Source organism: Cavia porcellus, unplaced genomic scaffold (genome assembly GCF_034190915.1).
Source record: "Cavia porcellus strain 051 isolate PalLab524CR breed Dunkin Hartley unplaced genomic scaffold, mCavPor4.1 scaffold_13, whole genome shotgun sequence".
Lineage (NCBI taxonomy): Eukaryota > Metazoa > Chordata > Mammalia > Rodentia > Caviidae > Cavia > Cavia porcellus.
The window spans coordinates 1267792-1287880 of record NW_026947496.1 but is presented as its reverse complement, the minus strand read 5'-3'; the positions used below and the strand labels follow the sequence as shown (position 1 = coordinate 1287880).

The 20089-nt window shown below is 34.3% G+C and overlaps 1 protein-coding gene and 1 long non-coding RNA gene across 6 annotated transcripts in view; one reads left to right on the top strand and one right to left on the bottom strand.

Moving 5' to 3' along the window:
- Positions 1–11734: 11734 nt before the first annotated feature.
- LOC106025422 (histone H1.8-like) overlaps positions 11735–20089 on the bottom strand; it is a 112645-nt gene continuing 104290 nt past the window's right edge. For all 5 annotated transcript variants that reach the window (XR_010051052.1, XM_063259721.1, XM_063259724.1 and 2 more), the window contains one exon: positions 11735–14332. Coding sequence is in view for 4 of the 5 variants with exons in the window: in XM_063259721.1 (XP_063115791.1) it covers positions 13513–14241 (729 nt within the window). In the remaining variant the exon portion in view is untranslated. The remainder of the gene's footprint in view (positions 14333–20089) is intronic.
- On the top strand, positions 14984–16545 carry LOC134478444 (uncharacterized). The gene is made up of 2 exons (XR_010051057.1): positions 14984–15783; positions 16059–16545. It is a non-coding gene; the product is annotated as an uncharacterized LOC134478444 (long non-coding RNA).

Below are 20089 nucleotides of genomic sequence, written 5' to 3'. Positions count from 1 at the left end.
TAAATAATTACCCAATATTTTGCCTAGAGATACAATAATTTATTAGCTAATATTGAAAAATTAAAGTAGTAATGGTAATCTAAATGTAAAAATAGTATTTGTAAATTTATTTTCTAGAAATATAGCTTTTTGCTTATTTGAAGCGTGTATGCTCAATATTTGTTATATACAATGTCTATAGACTTTGCTCTCATTTGCTGTCACTTGCTCAAAAATAACTGGTACCATTTGGTTAGATACATTTGATTTTATTTTCATTTATATTTTTATTTAGTGTTACATTTGTATGATAAATATATTAAAGTACAAAAATGTATCAACTGTTCACAGCAAACTTTTGAAAAAATATATATACTGTATGCAATAATTCTTTCTTATATATTTATAAAAAGTTGTAACTTTCAATTTTCAGTATTTCAGCTGAATGAAAGTGGATTGTTGAGCAAGTCAAGTTATATTTTCAAAGACAGTTGAGGTATTATCTGTGTTGTGAACATCCATTGGGCTGATCGCTCTGAGCTTCCCTGTTCCTCAATTTGGCTCTTTGGAATAAAGTAGCTTTCTGAGCTATGTTTACTACTGAATAAGTGGAACATATTCCATAATTCCTACTTCATAATATGATTTATATAACATCTACAAGTCTGAGATTCTATCCATAGATGGAAAGGAAGCATCCTTCGATGAACTGTACACAAGAAACTCTATAAGACTACCAAAAATTTCAGCTTTTTCTTAATAAAATTTTGTATCTTTCTAAAGGGAAAATTTGGAGGAAATCATTCTGGTATTGAACATTTTATATCTTTTTGGAAATTAGGTTTATTTCTTCATCTTAGTGTTAACACTTTGAAATATCAGGCATGAACACCCCTTTGATATATTTACCACTTTCTGACTGTCTTTGTTTTCCTTTGAAATTAATCCATTCTCTCAAGCTAGGGCTGTCTAGTTTCCACAGTTCCCACACACTAATGGGTGTTATCTAGCTTAATCCATTCAGGATAGGAAAACTTATTGATGGATTCTGACATGTCTGCATGGGAAGCCCACAATGCAGAGGCAGGTTTGTATTCACATTGATCATCATATGTATCATTCTATGACCAAAACTTCTCAGAGGGTGGTACCCATGAGGAAAAATGAATTAGTAAGTCTAGTGTAGCTGCAGAATTTATATCAGTACCAGTAGATAAAAATTGTAGATACTTTTCTCCCTTTTAAAAAGTCCAACACAACCCACTCCTCACCATAAGACTAGTTTATTGCCTAGAATGATAGTCATATACTAAAGAGTCAGAGTTCAGAGAAACAACTTCAGCATGGGTCTGAGGGAGGCTCTGTCCAGCGTAACACAATGTGGGCCACAATGTTGTGCATCACCTGATCTCCATATATCTCTACAGCAAAAGTGTAAACATGTTAGTAGTATTGTCTTAGGTAGAGTATTATGGATTTCTGAACTCTTAACATATCTGGATATTTGCATTCTTTAAGTGTACTATATGATCCTTCTCACAAATATTGGGCCCTGTGGCCTGTCTCACAAAGATTGGAAAAAATATACTTACACATTTATCAAGCAAGCTAAGTGTCTTCCTCCACTGATGGCATCTGACCATAATACCAATCTCTGTTCTTTAAGGTGAAGAGCTGTGATTTTTCCAAATTTCATTATATTTTCAATTCTTTTGAGATAAGGTCATACTTTGTATATAGTTCAGGTTAGTTTTGAATTCATTACATACCCCATGCTAGCCTTGGACTCATTGTAATTCTTTTGTTTCTGCCTCTCCATTGCTGGGATTACAGGCATGTGCCACCATGCCTGGCTCAATTAATTATTTTGAAATTTCTCTGAACACATCCACAAAAATAAATACTGTTTCTCAGTTTATAATTTAAATTTACTGGAAATTACAGAATACTATATATGTATATTCAGATAATTACATTTTATTGATACTAACACTTTCTGAAATAAATGCATGAGATGCAGCTTTATTCAGATTTCACAAAAATAAATGTAGAATACTAAGTGTTACTTTTCTTGATTTATTGAAATAATCATAGGTTTTCCAGCTTTAATCAAAGCATTCAATTTGCATTCCTTTCGCTTTTAAATGGTTTCATTCTAGGAGGAGATTATCTTATCTTAGGTTATGAAAGATTGGAAACCTGAGTAAACATGATCTCTAAATTGATTAGACTTTTAAAGTCCAAGACCTAAATTTACAAGAGTATATCCAACAGTTGCTCAAAAATTATACCTACCCTGTACAAAATACACAAACATATGGCCACAAGTTATAAAACCAAAGTAGATTAAATGTTATATCAACTTCTGTAACATGAGAATGAAATTGAGGCCACGTTTTTTGGATATTTCTTTTTTGTGAACAAATGCTTTTGTTTTCCATAGAGAGTAAGTAAAAGACTCTCGGCTAGCAGATTCTCTTGTTGTTTCATACTTTCCAAAAGGATCTTTTTCTCCTTTTTTCTATAGAATTTACAATATATTTAAGGTAACTTCTGACAGGTGGTGACCACAAAGTATCAAATACTGCAGTTATCTTTGTAGAAAAAGAATAGAAGTTTCCTTTATGAAACATTCTTCTTCCATTTAACTAATTCTCTTTTTTGTAAAAAGTTTTCTCCAACCAAAGATTATAAAAATAGAACCTGAAAATTATTCGTCTGAATAACCCCCCCAATTGTTTTTATCATCTTGAGATCTATGTCAAATTGGAGTTGTTGTCCAAATTTGAGGTGGTTGTTTAAAGTAGCAAGTTTATGGAAGAATATCTGATATGGCATTATTTGTGTTATTTTTCATTATTCTCTTAGCAGAGATGTTTAAAAATGAAGGATAAAGACACCTGACAGAATACAATGTGAAGCCAGGCAGTGTAGCAATCCAGTGACATATCTTCCTCTGACTCACAGAGTGATGGAGACTGGCCAATCTAAAGAGAAAAAAGTAGGAATTTCACAAAATGTTGCCTAGGTCATACAACAAGACACACTCTGGCTATCTATTCCTTTTTGAAAAGAGCATGTGTTGATATCATTTGGCCAGCTCACACATGACAGATGTCTTTTAGCCAGGCTAAAAAAAAAAAAAACAACAATATGAAAGACAGAATTTGTATTTCTTGTCAATTCTGGCCTGCATTCTGAAATTGAAAGTTTATCTCAACATCAGGCTTCCTTGTAGTACTTACACTGAGATCTAACCATCTTCACTTGAGACTATTCTAAATTTTACTACTTTAAGAGCACTGTCGTGTAACTTTACAAATCACATATATAAAGTCAGAAATTGATTAATTATACTTAAATATCCTTTTCTCTGTTATCTCGTTCCACCCTCTTCTCACTTCTTCCTCTTTTTTCTCCTTTCTTTTTTCTTTACATAATAATATTTTTATAAATACCATTTTTATGCCAGACAGTGTTAGTTTGAGGATCACATAATTAAAAACACAAAACTTGTTAAAACTTAAAACTTAGTATTTCAGAAAGAAAGATAACCAGTAATTACAATACAAACCATTTGATGGGAAGGTGTGTAGGATGAATACCCACCATATATGTAGACAGATGCTGTGGAGAAACTGACTTCTTTAGTCTCTAAATATTATGTAGAAGACGTGTGGCTATAGAAAAGAAGTGAGGAGCTTTAGGGTTTCAGGATGGTTGAATAAGGCATCAAGAATTCATGTCCTCCTCCATGAAAAGGAAGCAAAGCACCAGGAAAATGGTTACATTTTGAGATGTGTGATCATAGGCAAATGCTTGAACTCAACAAGTTATAGCCTTGGAGATTTAAGTAACACAGAAGCAACAGATGTTCTGGGAACTTTGATATTGGCTCCCAAACTGGATGAGGACTCTCTTTTGCAAAGTAAAGTATAAACATTTGAGTCATTGCAAACTCCATGAGAACAAACTTAGATCATCATAAAGAAAAATTTCACAGATTGGACAAGTTTGCAATCAATTTAAGGGAGCAACTTGGAATTGCATAGCACCTGTGCTGTGAAGAAGGAACTCATACTATATCTCAGCAGATTTTCAGAGCCTAGGCCACTGATGGTGGGTGCCATATTGAAAACTGAGCTTTTCTCCAAACGTACATCACACTGCTGCTTGGAATCATACCTATTCCATCATTCCTTAGACCTCACTGCATTCCCCCACACTAGCAAAAGGGCCTGACTTTCACAAAACCATCTTGACCCGGCATGGCAACTGTGATCCCAGTATCCAAAAGTGCCAATCGCTGCTTTACAGAAGACGAATGTTTCATCACAGAGGTAACAAAAGGTGTCACTGTGGAGAACTAAAAGTCCACGGTTCTTGTTTTCTGTGCCCTAAGCTATGAGCAGCTTTGTAAGTCATCGTCTGCCTCCCAGAGTGACAGTAGGTGGCTGCTCAGTACCACAAATTTTCTTACAACAATGCACAGCTGTGCATAATCCCTGGCCCTGACTGCGAAGAGTGTAGATGGACATTTGCCTGCTTCCATATCTCCTCCCTCCTTGAGGCTTGTGCCACCACCAGTACTGAGAACACTCCAACGGGGCTCTGAGCCTGTCCACTAATCCATCTCCCCACTGCATTTGTGTGCCACCACCTGGACTAAGATTGGGTGCTTCTGAATCCTTCTCACTGTAAGGAATGCCAGATGCACAACACAAGCCAGTGCCTGAGAGAATGTCTATTTTCCCATTGCCGTTACCTACCTTGTTAAGTTGACACAGGAAGAGCATCATACCACTTTGCTCATCAATATTTCTTGCCTGATCCCCAGAGATAGGGAGTTTCTACAGTACTATAACATGAACTAAACCAAAAGCCAAAGGTACAAGGAGACCACACATTGGTGATCAACTGTATACAAAGTCAACATTATATGCAAATTCTCCATCTCAAGACATTTCTTCAAAAAAAAAAAAACAATTTACGATTTACTAAGCCCCATCATAAAACAAGTAAAGATAACTGTTCCAATAGATATACAAATATCCACACTGGAGCACAATAAGTATAAAAAAAGTAACAAGGTACAATGATACCAAAAAGAATACAATTATTTAGAAAACTCTACTTAGAAAAAGAGATCAAAGAAAAGAATATCAACAAACTTCCTAACATAGAATGTCAAAAACTGACAAGGTCCTGAGTTCAATTTCGAGTACCAAAAAATGTTTAAAATGAACAATTGTAAAGAAACTGAAATATACAGCATTGAAAACATACAAATTTGAATGAAATTAGAAAAATTATGTATGATATGAATGAGAAATTCAGCACAAGACAGAGATCTTGATAGAGTCAAACAAGTATTTGGAATCAAGGTGGAAATAAGTAAAATAAAAAATGCAGTCGAAACCTTTCCACAGAGTAGAGCAGACAAGAAGTAACTCTGAACTCAAAGGCAGTTTTTAAAAATATCCTAGTCAGAAAGAAAAAAGAAAAATTTATACCGCATGGCTTCTTTCATATAAGAAATTCAAAACATAAAATTCCAAGAGCAAAAGTAAAGATAAGCAATATGCAATAGGAACACAGGATTTTTAAATACGAAAAGGAAAAAGTGGAGATGGAGGTGAGCTAAAGGAGAGAAGGGCAAGCAGAAGTGTAGATAATTAAAATGTGCTACTTCCATGTCCCAGCTCCCAAGATGAGTGTAACCATTGTTCATATCAAATATACCAATAAACACAGAAAGAAAGATGGAAGGAATGGGAGAAGGGAAAGGAGGGAAGGAGAGAAGAGGAGAGGGAAAAAGATAGTAAGAGAGGATAAAGACAGCTTAGAGACATTTTGGATAAATAATAAACAGATATTCACATTTTATGAGCCCTTGAAGAAAAAGAAAAGTACACAAGACGCTTTCAGTAATAGCTGAATAACGTCAATCTTACGGATGACGTGCACACTCAGGCAGAGCAGGCCCACACAGACCTCACCAGAGAAGAGCCTTCACTCTGCATATTATAGTCAAAGTATCAAAAGGATAAAGAATTCTGAAACCTGAAGAGAAAAACATCAAGTCACATTTAAAGGATCTCCATTTAGACTAAATTACACTTTGTATCAAAGGCTGTATACCTTAGGAAAGAATGAACTGACATATTACAAGTTCAGAAAGAAAATAACACATTCAAGAGTACTATTTGCAGCAAAGCTATGAGATTTCCTTTTCATTAAGAACAAAATACTTGAAATATTTAACAATTCTTCTTTAAACTATTCATTTTATGGATGTTAATTCCATTGTGTTGTGATAGCCCAGTGTGTGTGAGTGTACCCTTCAAAGGTTATTAACTTATGTCGTATCACCAAAAATGCAGGTGGGTTTGTAAAATTCCATAGGAGCTTAAAACATGTAGATATAGATTCAGATTTGTAGACACAAATATGTAGATACAGATATTTTCATATTCTACTGCTGTTGGTTGAAGTAGTCTAAATATGTCAATTATATCCAATAAATTGGTAGTGTGAAGTTTCATTTCTAAAGTTTCATTTCTTTTTTAAAAGCTTTTATGTATTTAAATTTTAAAAAATATTATCAACATATGCATGCAGTATATGTAGCTTATGCTCATCTTGGGGAGTGGGTAAATTGGAGAGCTTGTTTCTGTTTCATTTCAATCCCCTCATCCCTTTCCCCCCTTCTCTGGTAATTCTCCTGTCTCAGTTTTCATTCTTGTTGAGATTATTAATCTTAGATCATGTTATAGAATATAATGTTATATTGATTGAGGTTATAGGCTCCTATATACAAAATAGCTTCTTTATTTCCTCTTCTGCTCCTTTTCACCCCTCACCCCTGTTCCTTTGGACCACTTCCCTACTGTAACAGATTCATCCTCTTGTCCTCTTTTATCCATCGTTTATTATTTTCTTTTTTATATGTTGTCCCCTTACTCAAACAATGACAGCTCCTGGCATGCCCCACATGTCTCCTAAGGTTCTCAGGGTGAAGCACCAGGCAAGGATGAGAGAAATAAAGCAGAGCTGAAAGTTGGGGTCAGGGGAGACCTCTCTCTCCTGATGGGAGAAAAGGAACTTATCCTTCACTGCAGGGCATTTATTTATACATTCAACAACACAGTGCCACGTGGTGCCTCTTTGACTAGCAACCCATGGCTTGAGTTCTCTGGATGCTTGGTGTTATTTTGGGCTGAAGCATCTTCTTACGTGACTTGCCCCACTGCTCTTTGTTCTTGGGGCAATCATGTGCAGGCCATGCTCAGCCCTGCATGTGTTATAATTCTCATTTCCCCATAAGGTACAATACGATATTTAAGCTTGTGTGTCTCATGTATTTTATTTAATATTATGTTTTCCAGGTATACCAATGTTTTTCTACAAATGTTAATATTTATAGCCAAGCAAGAGTATTCCAGTATATATGGATACCACATTTCCAATTGTCCTGCTATAAATATTGGTATATATGACCCAAAGACCAATATATACCAATAAATACCGGTATATTTATATGTTGACACCACCAGTGATACAGCTGGGTCATATAGAATTTCTAGTTTCAGTTTATTGGTATGTCTCTACACTGATTTCCATAATGGCTGTCCTAGTTTACATTCCTACCAACCACGAAGAAAGTTTTATTTTCCCCACAGCCTCACCAGAGTTTGCTATTGTAGATTTCTTAATGACTGTCATTCTTTCCAGATAAGATGGAATCAACATTGTTTTAAAATGCATACCTCTAATGGATAGAGATGTTGAACATTTTTTCATATATTTGTTGAGGATTTGTCTTTGTTTCTCTGTGACATTTGTTGATTTGTCTTGCCCATTTCTTGACTGGATTTTTAATTTTAGGTGGCTTAATTTTTTAAAATTCATTTTACAGGCCTGGGTCTGGTAATAGCTGGCAAAAAGTTTTATGCTGTTTTGTAAGTTGTCTCTCCACTTTATTCTTTTGCTGTAAGAAGCTTTTTAGTGTGATATATTCCCACTTCTTGATTCTTGCTTTTATTTCATATGCCACTGAAGCTGTTTAGAAAATCCTTTCTAAACATCCATGTCTTCGTGGGGATGTTTCTGCATCCTGTTTTCTGGTCTATTGATCTATGAAGCTGTTCTTGTTCCATTACTGTGTGACCTTTTCCACTACTGCTTTGTGGTATTGCCCTAAATCAGGCATCACAAGGCCTGTTGCTTGCTCTTGTTTCCCAGAATTGTTATTGCTACTCTGGGTATCATCTGGTCCCTTATTTATTTATTTATTATACCAGGAATCAAAGTCATAACCTCATGCTTGCCAGGCAGGAGCTGTGTCAGTGAGCTATATTCCCAACATGGTTCCATATGAATTTCAGACTCTTTTATGTCGGTCTGTAAAGTATGCTGTTGGCACTGAATTTGTATGACAATTTAGAAAGTATGACTATTTTAACAATACTGGTGCTGCCTATCCAACAGCAGAGGACATCTTTGCATCCTGGTGTCCTGTTCTGTCTCCTTTTTCAGGGGACTGAATTTTTATTTGTAGAGGTCTTTCATCCATGGTTACATTAATTCTTAGGTATATCATTTTTCTTGAAGCTAATGTGAATGGAATTCTTTCATAACTTCCTTCTCACCAAATTCTTTATTGGTACATACAAATGTTAATGATTTTTGTATGTTGATCAATATCCTGCTACATTGCTGAAGTTAATTATTAATTCTAAGAGCTTTTTGGTGAGATTCTTTGGGTTTTGTATGTAGAGTATCATAAATACTTGTATGCAGAGTATCATGTCATCTGCAAATAATGCTAATTTGAGGTTTTCTTTCCCTGTATGTATACACTTTGTTTCTCATGCCTGAAAAAGTGTCAGGTACTATGTTCAGTAGAAGTGGTGGTAATAAACATAACAGTCTGCTTCCTGATTTTTGGAGGAATAGTTTTGGTTTTCCCCATTTAACAAGATCCTGGCTGTTAGTGTGTCATAAATAGCTTTTATCATGTTTAGGAATGGTTACCGTATACCTATTTTCTTCAAGCTTTTTTTTTCATCGTGAAGCCATTTTGTATATTACTGAAAGCCTCTTCTACATCTACTTATATGATCATATGGTTTTTTACTTTGCTTCTCTTTATGTGATGTACTAACATTTACTAAGTTATGTATGTTGAACTATCCATGCATCTGGGATGAAAACTGCTTGATCACAATCTATAATCTTTTTGATAATGTGCTGCATCCTACTTGTTAATACCTTACTGAGTTTTACTGCATCTATGTTCATTAAGGATGCTGACCTATGGTTTTCTTTTTTCATTTGGTCTTTGTGCAGCTTTGAGATCAGTGTGATATTAATTTCCATAAGTGAATTTGGGAACAATTAATGTCTTTCCATATCATTGAAGATTTTGAAGAGTATTAGTGACACAATGTGATTAAAGATTTTTTAGTATCTCAACCATGAAGCCAGTAGGTCTTCGACATTTTATTTCATAGATTATTTATTATGGTGTCTATTTCATTGCTTGTTACTGGGTTATTAAATATGATCATGTATTCTTGGGTCAGTTTTCATAGTTTGCATGTGTCTGGGTATCTATAACTAATACTACTTTAAAATTTGCTAATTTGTTGAAATATAATTTTTCTAACTAGTTAGTGTCATCTGGATTTTGACAGTGTTGTATTGTTACCTTTTTGTTTCTATCTGCAAGACTTTTCTTTCTTTTTCATTTAAAATCTGCCTATAAATTATCTATTTTATTTATTCTTTCAAAGGAAAAACTCTTTGATTCAAAGAGTTTTTATTTTTTTTCTTGATTGTTGTATCTTCCCACTGTTATAAGATAGTATAAGTCAAAATATATTATAATAAGTCAATTTTTCCTGTGTAATTCTGTCTGCTTTTGCCTTAGATTGTTTTGGAGGGTAAGAGGTTAAAGATTATTACACATAGTTTGAGATTTGAACCATTATCACTATGTGGTGCTCCTGCTTGTCCTTGATGATCTTTTTGTTCTCAAATCAAATTGTCTGAAGGTAACAAAGCTATGTCCTCTTTTGATTAGGGATAACATAACAGATATACTTTTTAATACACTTAGACTCAATATTTAAATAGTTTCTAATAAATATAAATGAGTCTTATTTTTAATTCCCTCTGATGATTGTTATTTTCTAATGGTTCTTTTAAATTATTGACACTCATATTTTTGTTGATATAATAGCGATATCTACTATAGTCTTCCTCTCATCTATGCAATGTGTATTTTTCTTTTTTCCTATTTTTGTCTTTCATTCTTAGTGCATCTTTTAGTGTCTGTATTGAATTTATTTTTTACACTTTATTTCTTAGTATAACACTTGTACTTTCTTTACCATTTTAGTTTACATTCACTGTTTTCTCCAGTGCTGTTACTTTGCTATGTCAACTTCTTGTGTGTATCATTTTCTTCTATCTAAAGAACTTTGAAATTTAAGATAGATCTTCTAATGAAAACACTTCAATTTCTTTTTATCTGAGAAAGTGTACATTTCTCCATTATTTTTGAAGGATAATTTTTCATGGTACCGAATTCCAGATCTTTTTATCTTAGAAACATCTGAAAATTTTAGTCTACTATTTTCTTTTAGACTATTTTTAAGTAGTTGAATATGGTGTTTCTGTTTGTGTCTCTGCATTTTTATTCTGATTTCTTTCAAAATATTTATTTTTAGTTTTCTACAGTTCAAAAGTAACATTTCTGAGTACAGTTCTCTTTGGCACTTATCCATACTAGAGTTCTTTGAGCTTCATAATCTCTGGCCTGATATCAATATTCTTTTTTGGTCTTTTTCTGTTTTTATAGGTACCAGTGATTGAAGTCAGAACTGCCTGCTTGCAAGCCAGGCACTTATGCTGCTGAGCTAAATCCCCAGCCCCTTGATATCAATATTAACTGGGGAGAATTTTCAGTCTTTGTCTGTTTATTATATTTCTTATGTTTCTCATTTTTTCATATTATGCACATTTATAACTTTTATGTTTAACTGAATAACGTTGTTACTTTATTTCAAGTTATGTTTTCTAGTTTAATTTCTGCTTGCTTTTAACTGGGGAAGTTAATACTGAAATATCCTGAAGCTTAAAAATTTTTCTTCTCATCAATGTCCAGTCTACCAGTTAAGACCAAATGAACATTGCTTCTATCACAGTGTTTTTCAGTGTCTTATGTTTCTTGTTTGCTGTGTCTTAGCATACTCACTGCATTTTTCACTGATCACCTAGTCCTGTGTATTGTTTTCTTTATCCAGTATAGCCTATTGCACATTAATCGTAAGTGACTTACGTTGCTTTTCTAATCATACTAATGACTCTCTTATTTCTGAGTCTGACTCTGTCTTCCTAACTGTGATTTTACATTTTAATGTGTGAAGTACTGAAAATAAGGCTTTGACAATGTAGTAACAAGATGTTAATGAATGAGAGATTTTTAAGGTTTTACTTTAAAGAGAACAAAGCAAAACAAAATGAAACAGAATAAAGCGAATCAAAACAAAACCATGAAAGCAATACAGACTTTCAAAACAAGATAATAGATAATCAACGACTATCATAATATCTCATATTATCTTTAAAATAGCTGTACATACAATAAGACAATAATATCAAGCAAAACAACAGAATAAAAGCAATCAAAAAACACAATACAGTGATACAGGACTTCAAAACAAGAGAATAGGAGATGAACAATGGCTACCATAATATATCTTTTTATTGTAGAAATAATTTCCCATACAACCTGACACAATAGAATCTAACAAAACAAACAGAATAAAATGAAACCAAACCAAACAATGAAAATGATGCAGAACTTCAAAACAAGTTAATAGGAAATTAACTATAGCTACCACCTTCCCTTTTTAGACATTTCCTCCCCTTTCACCTTCACAATATCTATTGTACATTTTGGATCCCACTAATTCCTTCAGTTTTTCCTTATCTTTAAATTTAAGGGGAATAAAACAGCAATAAAATGCATCTAAACAGTGATAAGACAGTAGGAAATGTACCACAGTTACTATATTACATACTGTTGTCCTGTAAATAGTTGCTTGGTTTAGGCTTGCTAAGTCAGTCAAACAACAGTGCCTCCGAGTCAGCTTGCTGCTCATAGGGGAAGCTGTACTCCTCACCCCACCCCATGCACCAGCTGGCTCACAGGCAGGGCCTTTGCTTCCATCTCAGCTCTCCCCACCTGCACTCTGAATGGCTTATAGGCAGGGGCAGGAAGGAAAACACTTTACAGTCTTATATCTCGCTTATCTTTTGGTGAAGCTATGCATGTAACCTTTACATTACATAAGTCCTTAACCACCACCATGGATTCGTGAAGTGAAATAAAATGGCTAGAATAAAAACAAAAGCAAGGGTCAGTATTTTTCTTTTGTCACATGGAAGATTGGAGGGAGATATTTTGTTTATGTCATATCAGTAAAGCTTTGAAAAAACCCAAGCAGTTCAGTTTTTGTAAAATAATTTATACTGAGAAAACTTTGTTGGGTACAGAAAATGCTGGTCAAAATAATTCTTTTTCTATCTTTAAATCTACAATAGAGTTTCTCTCTTGTATTTACTATAGGAACCAGGTGAGACTTGTTTAGGTAAAACACAAAAGTATTGTGGCTAAATCTCATTGAGTATTTTAATTCTCAGAATGACACTGAACTTCCAAAAATTCTTCAACTTCAATTCACAGTTTCTTAGCCTGACATTTGGCCACATTTGTAGGATCCTGAAGTAACTCACTGGGTTGTCTGTATTCACCTGGCTCTCTAAGTGTGCTGAGGACAAATTCGTTGTCCTGTGCTTTCACTTCTTTTACAGTTCTCAATCTGGTAACAGATAGAGCTTGTCCTCTTCCTTCAGTTATTTTTTTTCTGATTGTTAGAATAGAATGTTGAATCTAAGTTTCTCATTTAGTGGAATATAGGAAGTATTGTGTTGCATTTTGGTATGAATGAATGAAAAATTCATGGGGGAATTGCATCATTCTGAGCCACAAAAGTCAGGGAGTTATCAGTTGCAGATCAATTCACTGTGGGTCACAAAACGGTAGTGATATTGATTCAGCTTGTCAGGTGGTATTAATAGATTAGACTTAGATGTGATTTAAAATCCACGATCACTATTGTGGAGGAAAAATAACTTGAAATATGAGATAGCAGACTCCTATTTTACATGTCAAACTTATCAAAATTTGTATGAAAAATATTTGGAATCTGAGCATGTTAATACAGTCTTATATGTGTACTTCCAAATTCATTTTATTATTTTAAGTTAACATATGTGACTTTTGTAATGTTAATTTTTTTTTTTTTGGTGATACATCAGTGTCTTTATTGATATCTAGGTCATGATTTGAGAAATAAGTTAGGGTTAAATTAGTAGTGCAACGATTTGGAGGAATAAAAACTCCAGCCCAGCCACCCACAGTCCCACCGGCCTATAGCTGCTGAGCTCTGAGTACAATAACTATGACCTCTTGACCAGTGGCCTGGGGTTCTTGTGGCCCCCAGCCTTCCTGGCTGGAGACAGAGTCCTGGTCCTGGGGGCACGAGCCTTGGAAGCAGTGGCGGCTTTGGGGGCAGCAATGACTTTGGGTCCAGGCCCTGGGGCGGCCTTCACTGCGGGTTTTGTACCCTTCAGGGAGGCAGCACATTTTCCAGGCTTGGAGGCTGCAGTTGAAGTTTTCCCAGGGGCTCCTGTGTCTTCTTGCCTGCTCCTGTTGCCTGAGACCTTGGGCTTCCTGCCAAGCTTGTGGACAGTTGAGGAAGCCCCAGTTGACTTTGGGGGGTCCTTCTTGGCTACAACCTGCTGTGGCCCAGTGCCTTTCGCCTTGCAGCCTCCCTGAGGGGCTGTCTCTAGGGCTTTGCCCTGTTTGCGGGAAGCTCTTGCTTCACATGGTTCTGCAATATTTTTCTTGCTGGAGCCAGCAGGCCCTGTCCGAGTACTTTTCCTGCTGCACTGCGGCTTCTTCTGATGCTTGGGGACAAGCTTGAAGCTGCCAGTGGCACCCCTGGCCTTGGAGTTGATGGGCCTGGCAAGGAGGCCACGGCTCATGCCTGTGGCAAGGGCCTGCTTCAGTAGGTACTTGAAGCAGGTGACATCGACTGTGGGGTACTTGTGCAGGATGTAGAGCTTGATGGCTGCCACTGAGGTGCCCCAGCGCTGCTCTCCTGCCTGTAGGGCCTCCAGCACCATGCGCAGCACTGTGGGTGGCAATGGGTCACCATGACCCTGTTTGAGTTCCGGCCTGCTGGCTTTCCATACTCAGGGGGCTCTGCTGGCCCTGCTGTGGAAGAGGAGGAAGAGGAAGAGGAGGAAGAAGAGTAATTGGTGATGCTCCCAGGAGCCATCTGAAGGACACTTATAAATGACCACCTCCGCTGTTCACATACCGTTAATTTTCATACTGAACCTCTAGCACTCATTTTGTCAATGTTTATACACAAATCATTGGCTATATCACAGTGCATAATGAAAAGTTATTTTTGTGGAAGAAATGTTTGAAAATCAATTGAAGCAAGAGTAAGGATTGTTAGTATTTTTAATTAATGAGTTAACCTTTTGATGGTTATTGTAATAATGTATTACTTTTTTCCTGTATTTACATTGCAATAAAATTAGTAAAATGAAACTTTTCATAAACATTGTCAATTGGCTTAAAGTTCAAGTTTAAAAAATGACAATTAAGGCATGAATACACAAAGATTTTGAATCAATAATTTAATTACTGTTATCCTAATTAGAACTTGGAATCCTCTGTTTCAGAAAGCAGAAGAATACCTCAGCATTTTAATTATAGGGCTATATATAGAAATATATTTGAGCCCTCAGTTAGAACTATATTATTATTTCAACTTTCATTAATGGAAAAATTTACTTTTAATGATTTTTATTGTACTGATTTAATGATTTCTATTGTACTGATTTAATGATTTTATTATCTTATAATCAAAAAAGTGTCTTATAATGAAAATTTTAATTGTAGTTTAATATCAAAATGGTTTCTTGAGCTTTTGAAATATCAATAGTACTGTGTCTGCAATTTCACCTAATTCTGAACTTTGTAAGGACTCCTAAATGCTTCCTAGTGAGCAAAATGTTAAATACCACCTATTTAAAGTACAAAATTATTATGCCTGGTGTGCTCAAATACAATCATTTTACATTTTTTCACTCAGAAAAAGTACACTTTTGTAATGACTACTCACTTTATTTCTGAATTTTGTCTACTCAATTCCATATGAAACAAATACAATTGAATTGATCATGTTCTCATCACAAAAATGATAATGAAATGAAATCTAGCTAATTAGCTAGATTTTTTTTATTTCATAATGTATATAAACTTCAAAGCATATGGACAACATATATGATATATATATATATATATATATATATATATATATAATTCAACATAAGAAGCCATTTTAAAATATTTTTATAGTGTATGCTTTAGTTTATATCTTAAATGTCCCTCAATGGCTCATGCATTAAAGGCTGTGACTTAGGACGCCCTGTAACTTTAAATGGTGGCATCAGAAGTTAGATATTAGCAGAAGTGCCTTAAAGGGGATATGTAATTCTAAAACCCTCCACTTTTTCTCTTTGATTTCTAGATGCCATGAACTGAACATACCTCTCTGCCACATGTTTTTCTAAGGTGTTTTGCACCACCACAGCCCCATATCAACAGAGCCAATTGAATATGGACTGAAATCTTTGATGCTATCAACTGATGTAAGACTCTAATTTTTAACTACATTTTTAACGTAAATATTTTGTCACAATGATGGAAACTGACAAACAGTGTATTTGAATAAAATACAAATGGAAGGAAGCCGTTGGTCTTAAAATGAGTAATTATAACCCTGTGAATGTGTAATGAAACATTACATATTACTAAATGCATAAAGCATTATAATATATTTATTATGTAACTTATATGTATTACTTGATTTTATTATATGTCACATAGGAGTTAGCTAATGTTATGATTATCTATCCTTTCCCAGTAATCACACATATAATAATCCTGGAAATACTGCTCCTTGAAGAGATACTTACTTCCTACAATACCAAATGACTGTCATGGAAATATATGCAAACCAAAAAATCCAAATCCTGTATGGTGAACTATGCCCTTTATTCAGCTCACACAGATTGAAATAATATCTTCCTGCTTTCCTACAATCCAGGGCCAGCAATTAGAGAATTTCTACATACCAAAGCCCTGGGCTTGTTTCACATGGAACAATCCTTCATCCAGTGCCCCTGCCTCATCTCATCTTCACTTTCTCAAAAAAATCACAGTAAATTTTCTTATCCATGACTTTGTCATCACTTATTCTGCTACTTTACTAAGCCTGGTACTTTCTTGTGCAGTTCTCCAGAGATTACAGTTCTCCTTTTTCTTTTGAATACTATTTATTCAATACCATTAATTTCCTTAACTACTGACCTCATCAAAGCTGAATAAATTCTCCATTTTAAATACATAAATGTTTAAGTGTGTTTCTGTATTTGATCTATGTGTCTAATAACAAGGATTTTGTGGTATAATTCAACAATTTTATCATTTCTGACTTCTGTGCTGATAAAATATTGTCTATACTGAACAAATAGTTTTACAAAATACATTAACTTATTTATATTACTTTGGCCTCCTAAAATATCAGTTAATGGTATTAAAAATAATTCAAATCAGTTTTAAAAACATAAAATTTAAAGTACTGAAATTTACTAATGCAACATGAAAAGCACTTTTTACTAAAACTGTCAGTAGACTTTTTCTGGAACTATTTGTAAGGTTTTTATTAAAGGAATTTAAAATTAAGAAGAAAAACATATAACCTCACACTTAGTTTTCAAAAGGCCACATTTTAAACCTGCTTGAAAACTAAAATATTGCTAAATAAACAAGGTTTTATTATTTTATAGTTTTTCATTTTGAACAAGAAGTTTATTGAAGAAACAAGGCGCTTGACTTAAAGGAAAAAATATTGAAGAATCTTTTTTTAAGAGTGATGTACAGCTACGTATGTAGCTGATTGTTGCAGGTCATACAGAAAAGTCATAAAATTGTCCTTGCTTTACAGTGATAAATGAGAAACTTGAAATTCTGCAGTCAAACAAGATATGCCAGAATGTTTATGCTTTTTGTCTCTTCTGCTAAAATTTTGAGGGCAAAATAACTTACTTAAAATACAGTATGCAATTATATCAAAGCACTTAAGCTTTTATTGAAGTTTCCTGGGAAGTCTTATATATTCACAAGGAAATGTTGTATCTGTTGTATTTGTTATACAAAAAGAAATGATATTTTGACATGTTAAAGAAATTATGCTGTCTGTTTTCACCCTTTATCACTTGGCTTCCCTTGATTTCTATATCAGATTTTGAGGTAGACCAGTTTAGTTTCTAGTGTTTCTTAGCAGTGTGGAGATTATATGTTGTACAGAAGTCAGGTATACCTAATGAGTATAGAGAAGGAAAAAGGAGAAATGTTTTTTCCAGACTAGAGAAGTATGGGGAATGGGCAGAATGTCACAATAATGAGCAAGGGGTTGAGTCTTCTATATTCTAAGCCACGTCCTTAGAAATGAGAAAATGAGAATAAGATAAGGGAAACCACTGAATTGGTAGATTTTACTCCATGTTGTCTTTTTGGGAAATTCTGGGACCATGAGTTCCCAAGATAATAGCTTTGCCATCACGTGAAAGAAACATATTTAGTGGCCAGATGGATCATGTATCTTCAAATCCCTGAGGATCCTGAAGATGGTAAGTTTCTGGATACAAAAGTGGAATCTCCAGTTTGTCCTGTTGCCACGGGTCATATAATAGTACTTTTCCTTGTCTTTGACCGGGCTGATACATAATGAAACAGTGACATTTAGCTTGCATGTGTTCATAATGAGAACACTGTAGGACCTCTGACACTGTTTTGATATGAACAGATCATTTCTACATCTTTTTTAAAAATTTTATTTAAGGAGAAAAAGAAAAAAAAGCAAAGAAAGGGTACAAGTTATACAGAATTTCAGAAAAATAATAAACAGTAGGAAATCACTAGTTAATGAATTACATATTGTCATCTTAGAAATATTTGTTCAAGTTACAAAATTAAAGCTTATATAGTGGACATTCAAACAGTGAGACCAAATAGTTCTGTTCAATGATCCAACAAAACTCAGTAATATCATTGTCTATCTTATACACTTAAATATACATGCAGTTATATCGTTTAGAGCACTTTCTTTTCCTCTCCTTTGTACAATGACTATTACACATTTTGGGTTTTATTGCTCCCACAGTTCTTATTACTTTTTAGAAGAGAGTAAAATCAAATGTGACATAAAAGAAGAGAGTCAGTCAAATCAAAAGGGTGGACATAATAAATAATGTAAAAACATAATACAAGGTGATCAACAATGGTTATCATAATGCCTCCCACTATCTCTAATAGAATTCCCAAATCATCAGTTATAATAAAATTGAGCAAAACAGTAAAGAACGAAACCAACAAAACCAAAACTTGGAGACATTACAGGTCTTCAAAAGTAGATAATAGTCAACCAGAATGGGCGTCATAATGAATCCCACTATCCTCATAGTTGTTGCCTATACTTTCGAACCTCGTACTATCAAGCAAAACAGAATAGAGGAACATCAGTCAAAACAAGATGGTGAGAGCAATACAGGGCTTCAAATCAAGTTTATAGTAAATCAAAGTGGATTACTATAATATATCCTGCTATTTTTTAGTTTATTTTTTCCCTTAATTAAAAGGATAAAAATAAAAAAGTAAATAATAAAATGGAGATTGAGATAAAAGAGGGCATAACAACCAAACAGCGCAGAAAAAAACAACCATTTAAGCAAAATAGTGTTTTACCACAAGATAATCCTGACATAAATGTAGTTACCATATTGTCTCTTTCCTTGAAATCTTTGAGTATAACTTCATATACTGTAGCATCAAATATATCAAAACAATGTAAAACCATTCAAGAGAGTGACAGTATTACAGGGTATTTAGAATCAACTAACAGAAAATGAACAACGGTTTCTGTATAATCTCCTTGTCTATAAAGGTTTTTGTTTATACTATCACATATAATAAATCCAATAAGATACAACATGCTAAGACCAATGGAGACAGAAGAGCAAAAGCTTGATGAGACTTCAAAACAAGATGATACTAAATCAGCATTACCTATTATGATGTCGTTTTCTCCAAAATAGCTGTTCCTATCATCCAGTCTTCTCTGCCTCATTTCTATTGAGCTCTTTTTCTGTCATTTGTTGTAAGTTTGTCTTCTTCATTTCGCTTTCTGCTCCATTCATTGTGGCCTCTCTACCACTATTTCTGGAATCTTGGTATTTTCCTTTTTTAGAATATCCTGCAGTATTCTCTGTAAAGTTGGATTGGTGGTTGCATATTCCCCTAGTTCCTCTTTATCCTGGAAGCACCTTGTTTTTCCATCAATTTCCAGGGATAGTTGTGCAGGACATTTCAATCTTGGCTGGAGGTTATTATCTTTCAAAGCTTGAATTATTTCCCCCCACGCTCTTCGTGATTTGATGGTTTGTGCTGAGAAGTCTGCTGTAATTCTGATGGGTGTACCCTTGTAAGTGATCTGTTTCTTGTCTCTGACAGCTTTTAATATTCTGTTCTTATATTAGATTTCTGGTATTTTGATTATTATATGCCTGGGTGTAGCTCTGTTTGGGTTGTAGGTGGCTGGGGTCCTGAATGCTTCATATATCTGAGTATCTTTACCTTTTGCTAAATTAGGAAAATTCTTCTGGATTATTTCTGTGAGTAGCTTTTGTAGTTCATGTCGCCGTCTCTCTACATCTTTTTTCTGAAGAAGCAAGTTTAATCATTCTGATGAAGGGAACTACATCTACCAACCATTTGAAAACAGCTACATTAAACATCCTAATTACATATAATTTTTTTAGTCAAGTAATATCTAATGTGCAGTGAAATCAATCTTTTCCAATTCATCATAGTTTACAACACTCAAACACAAAAAAT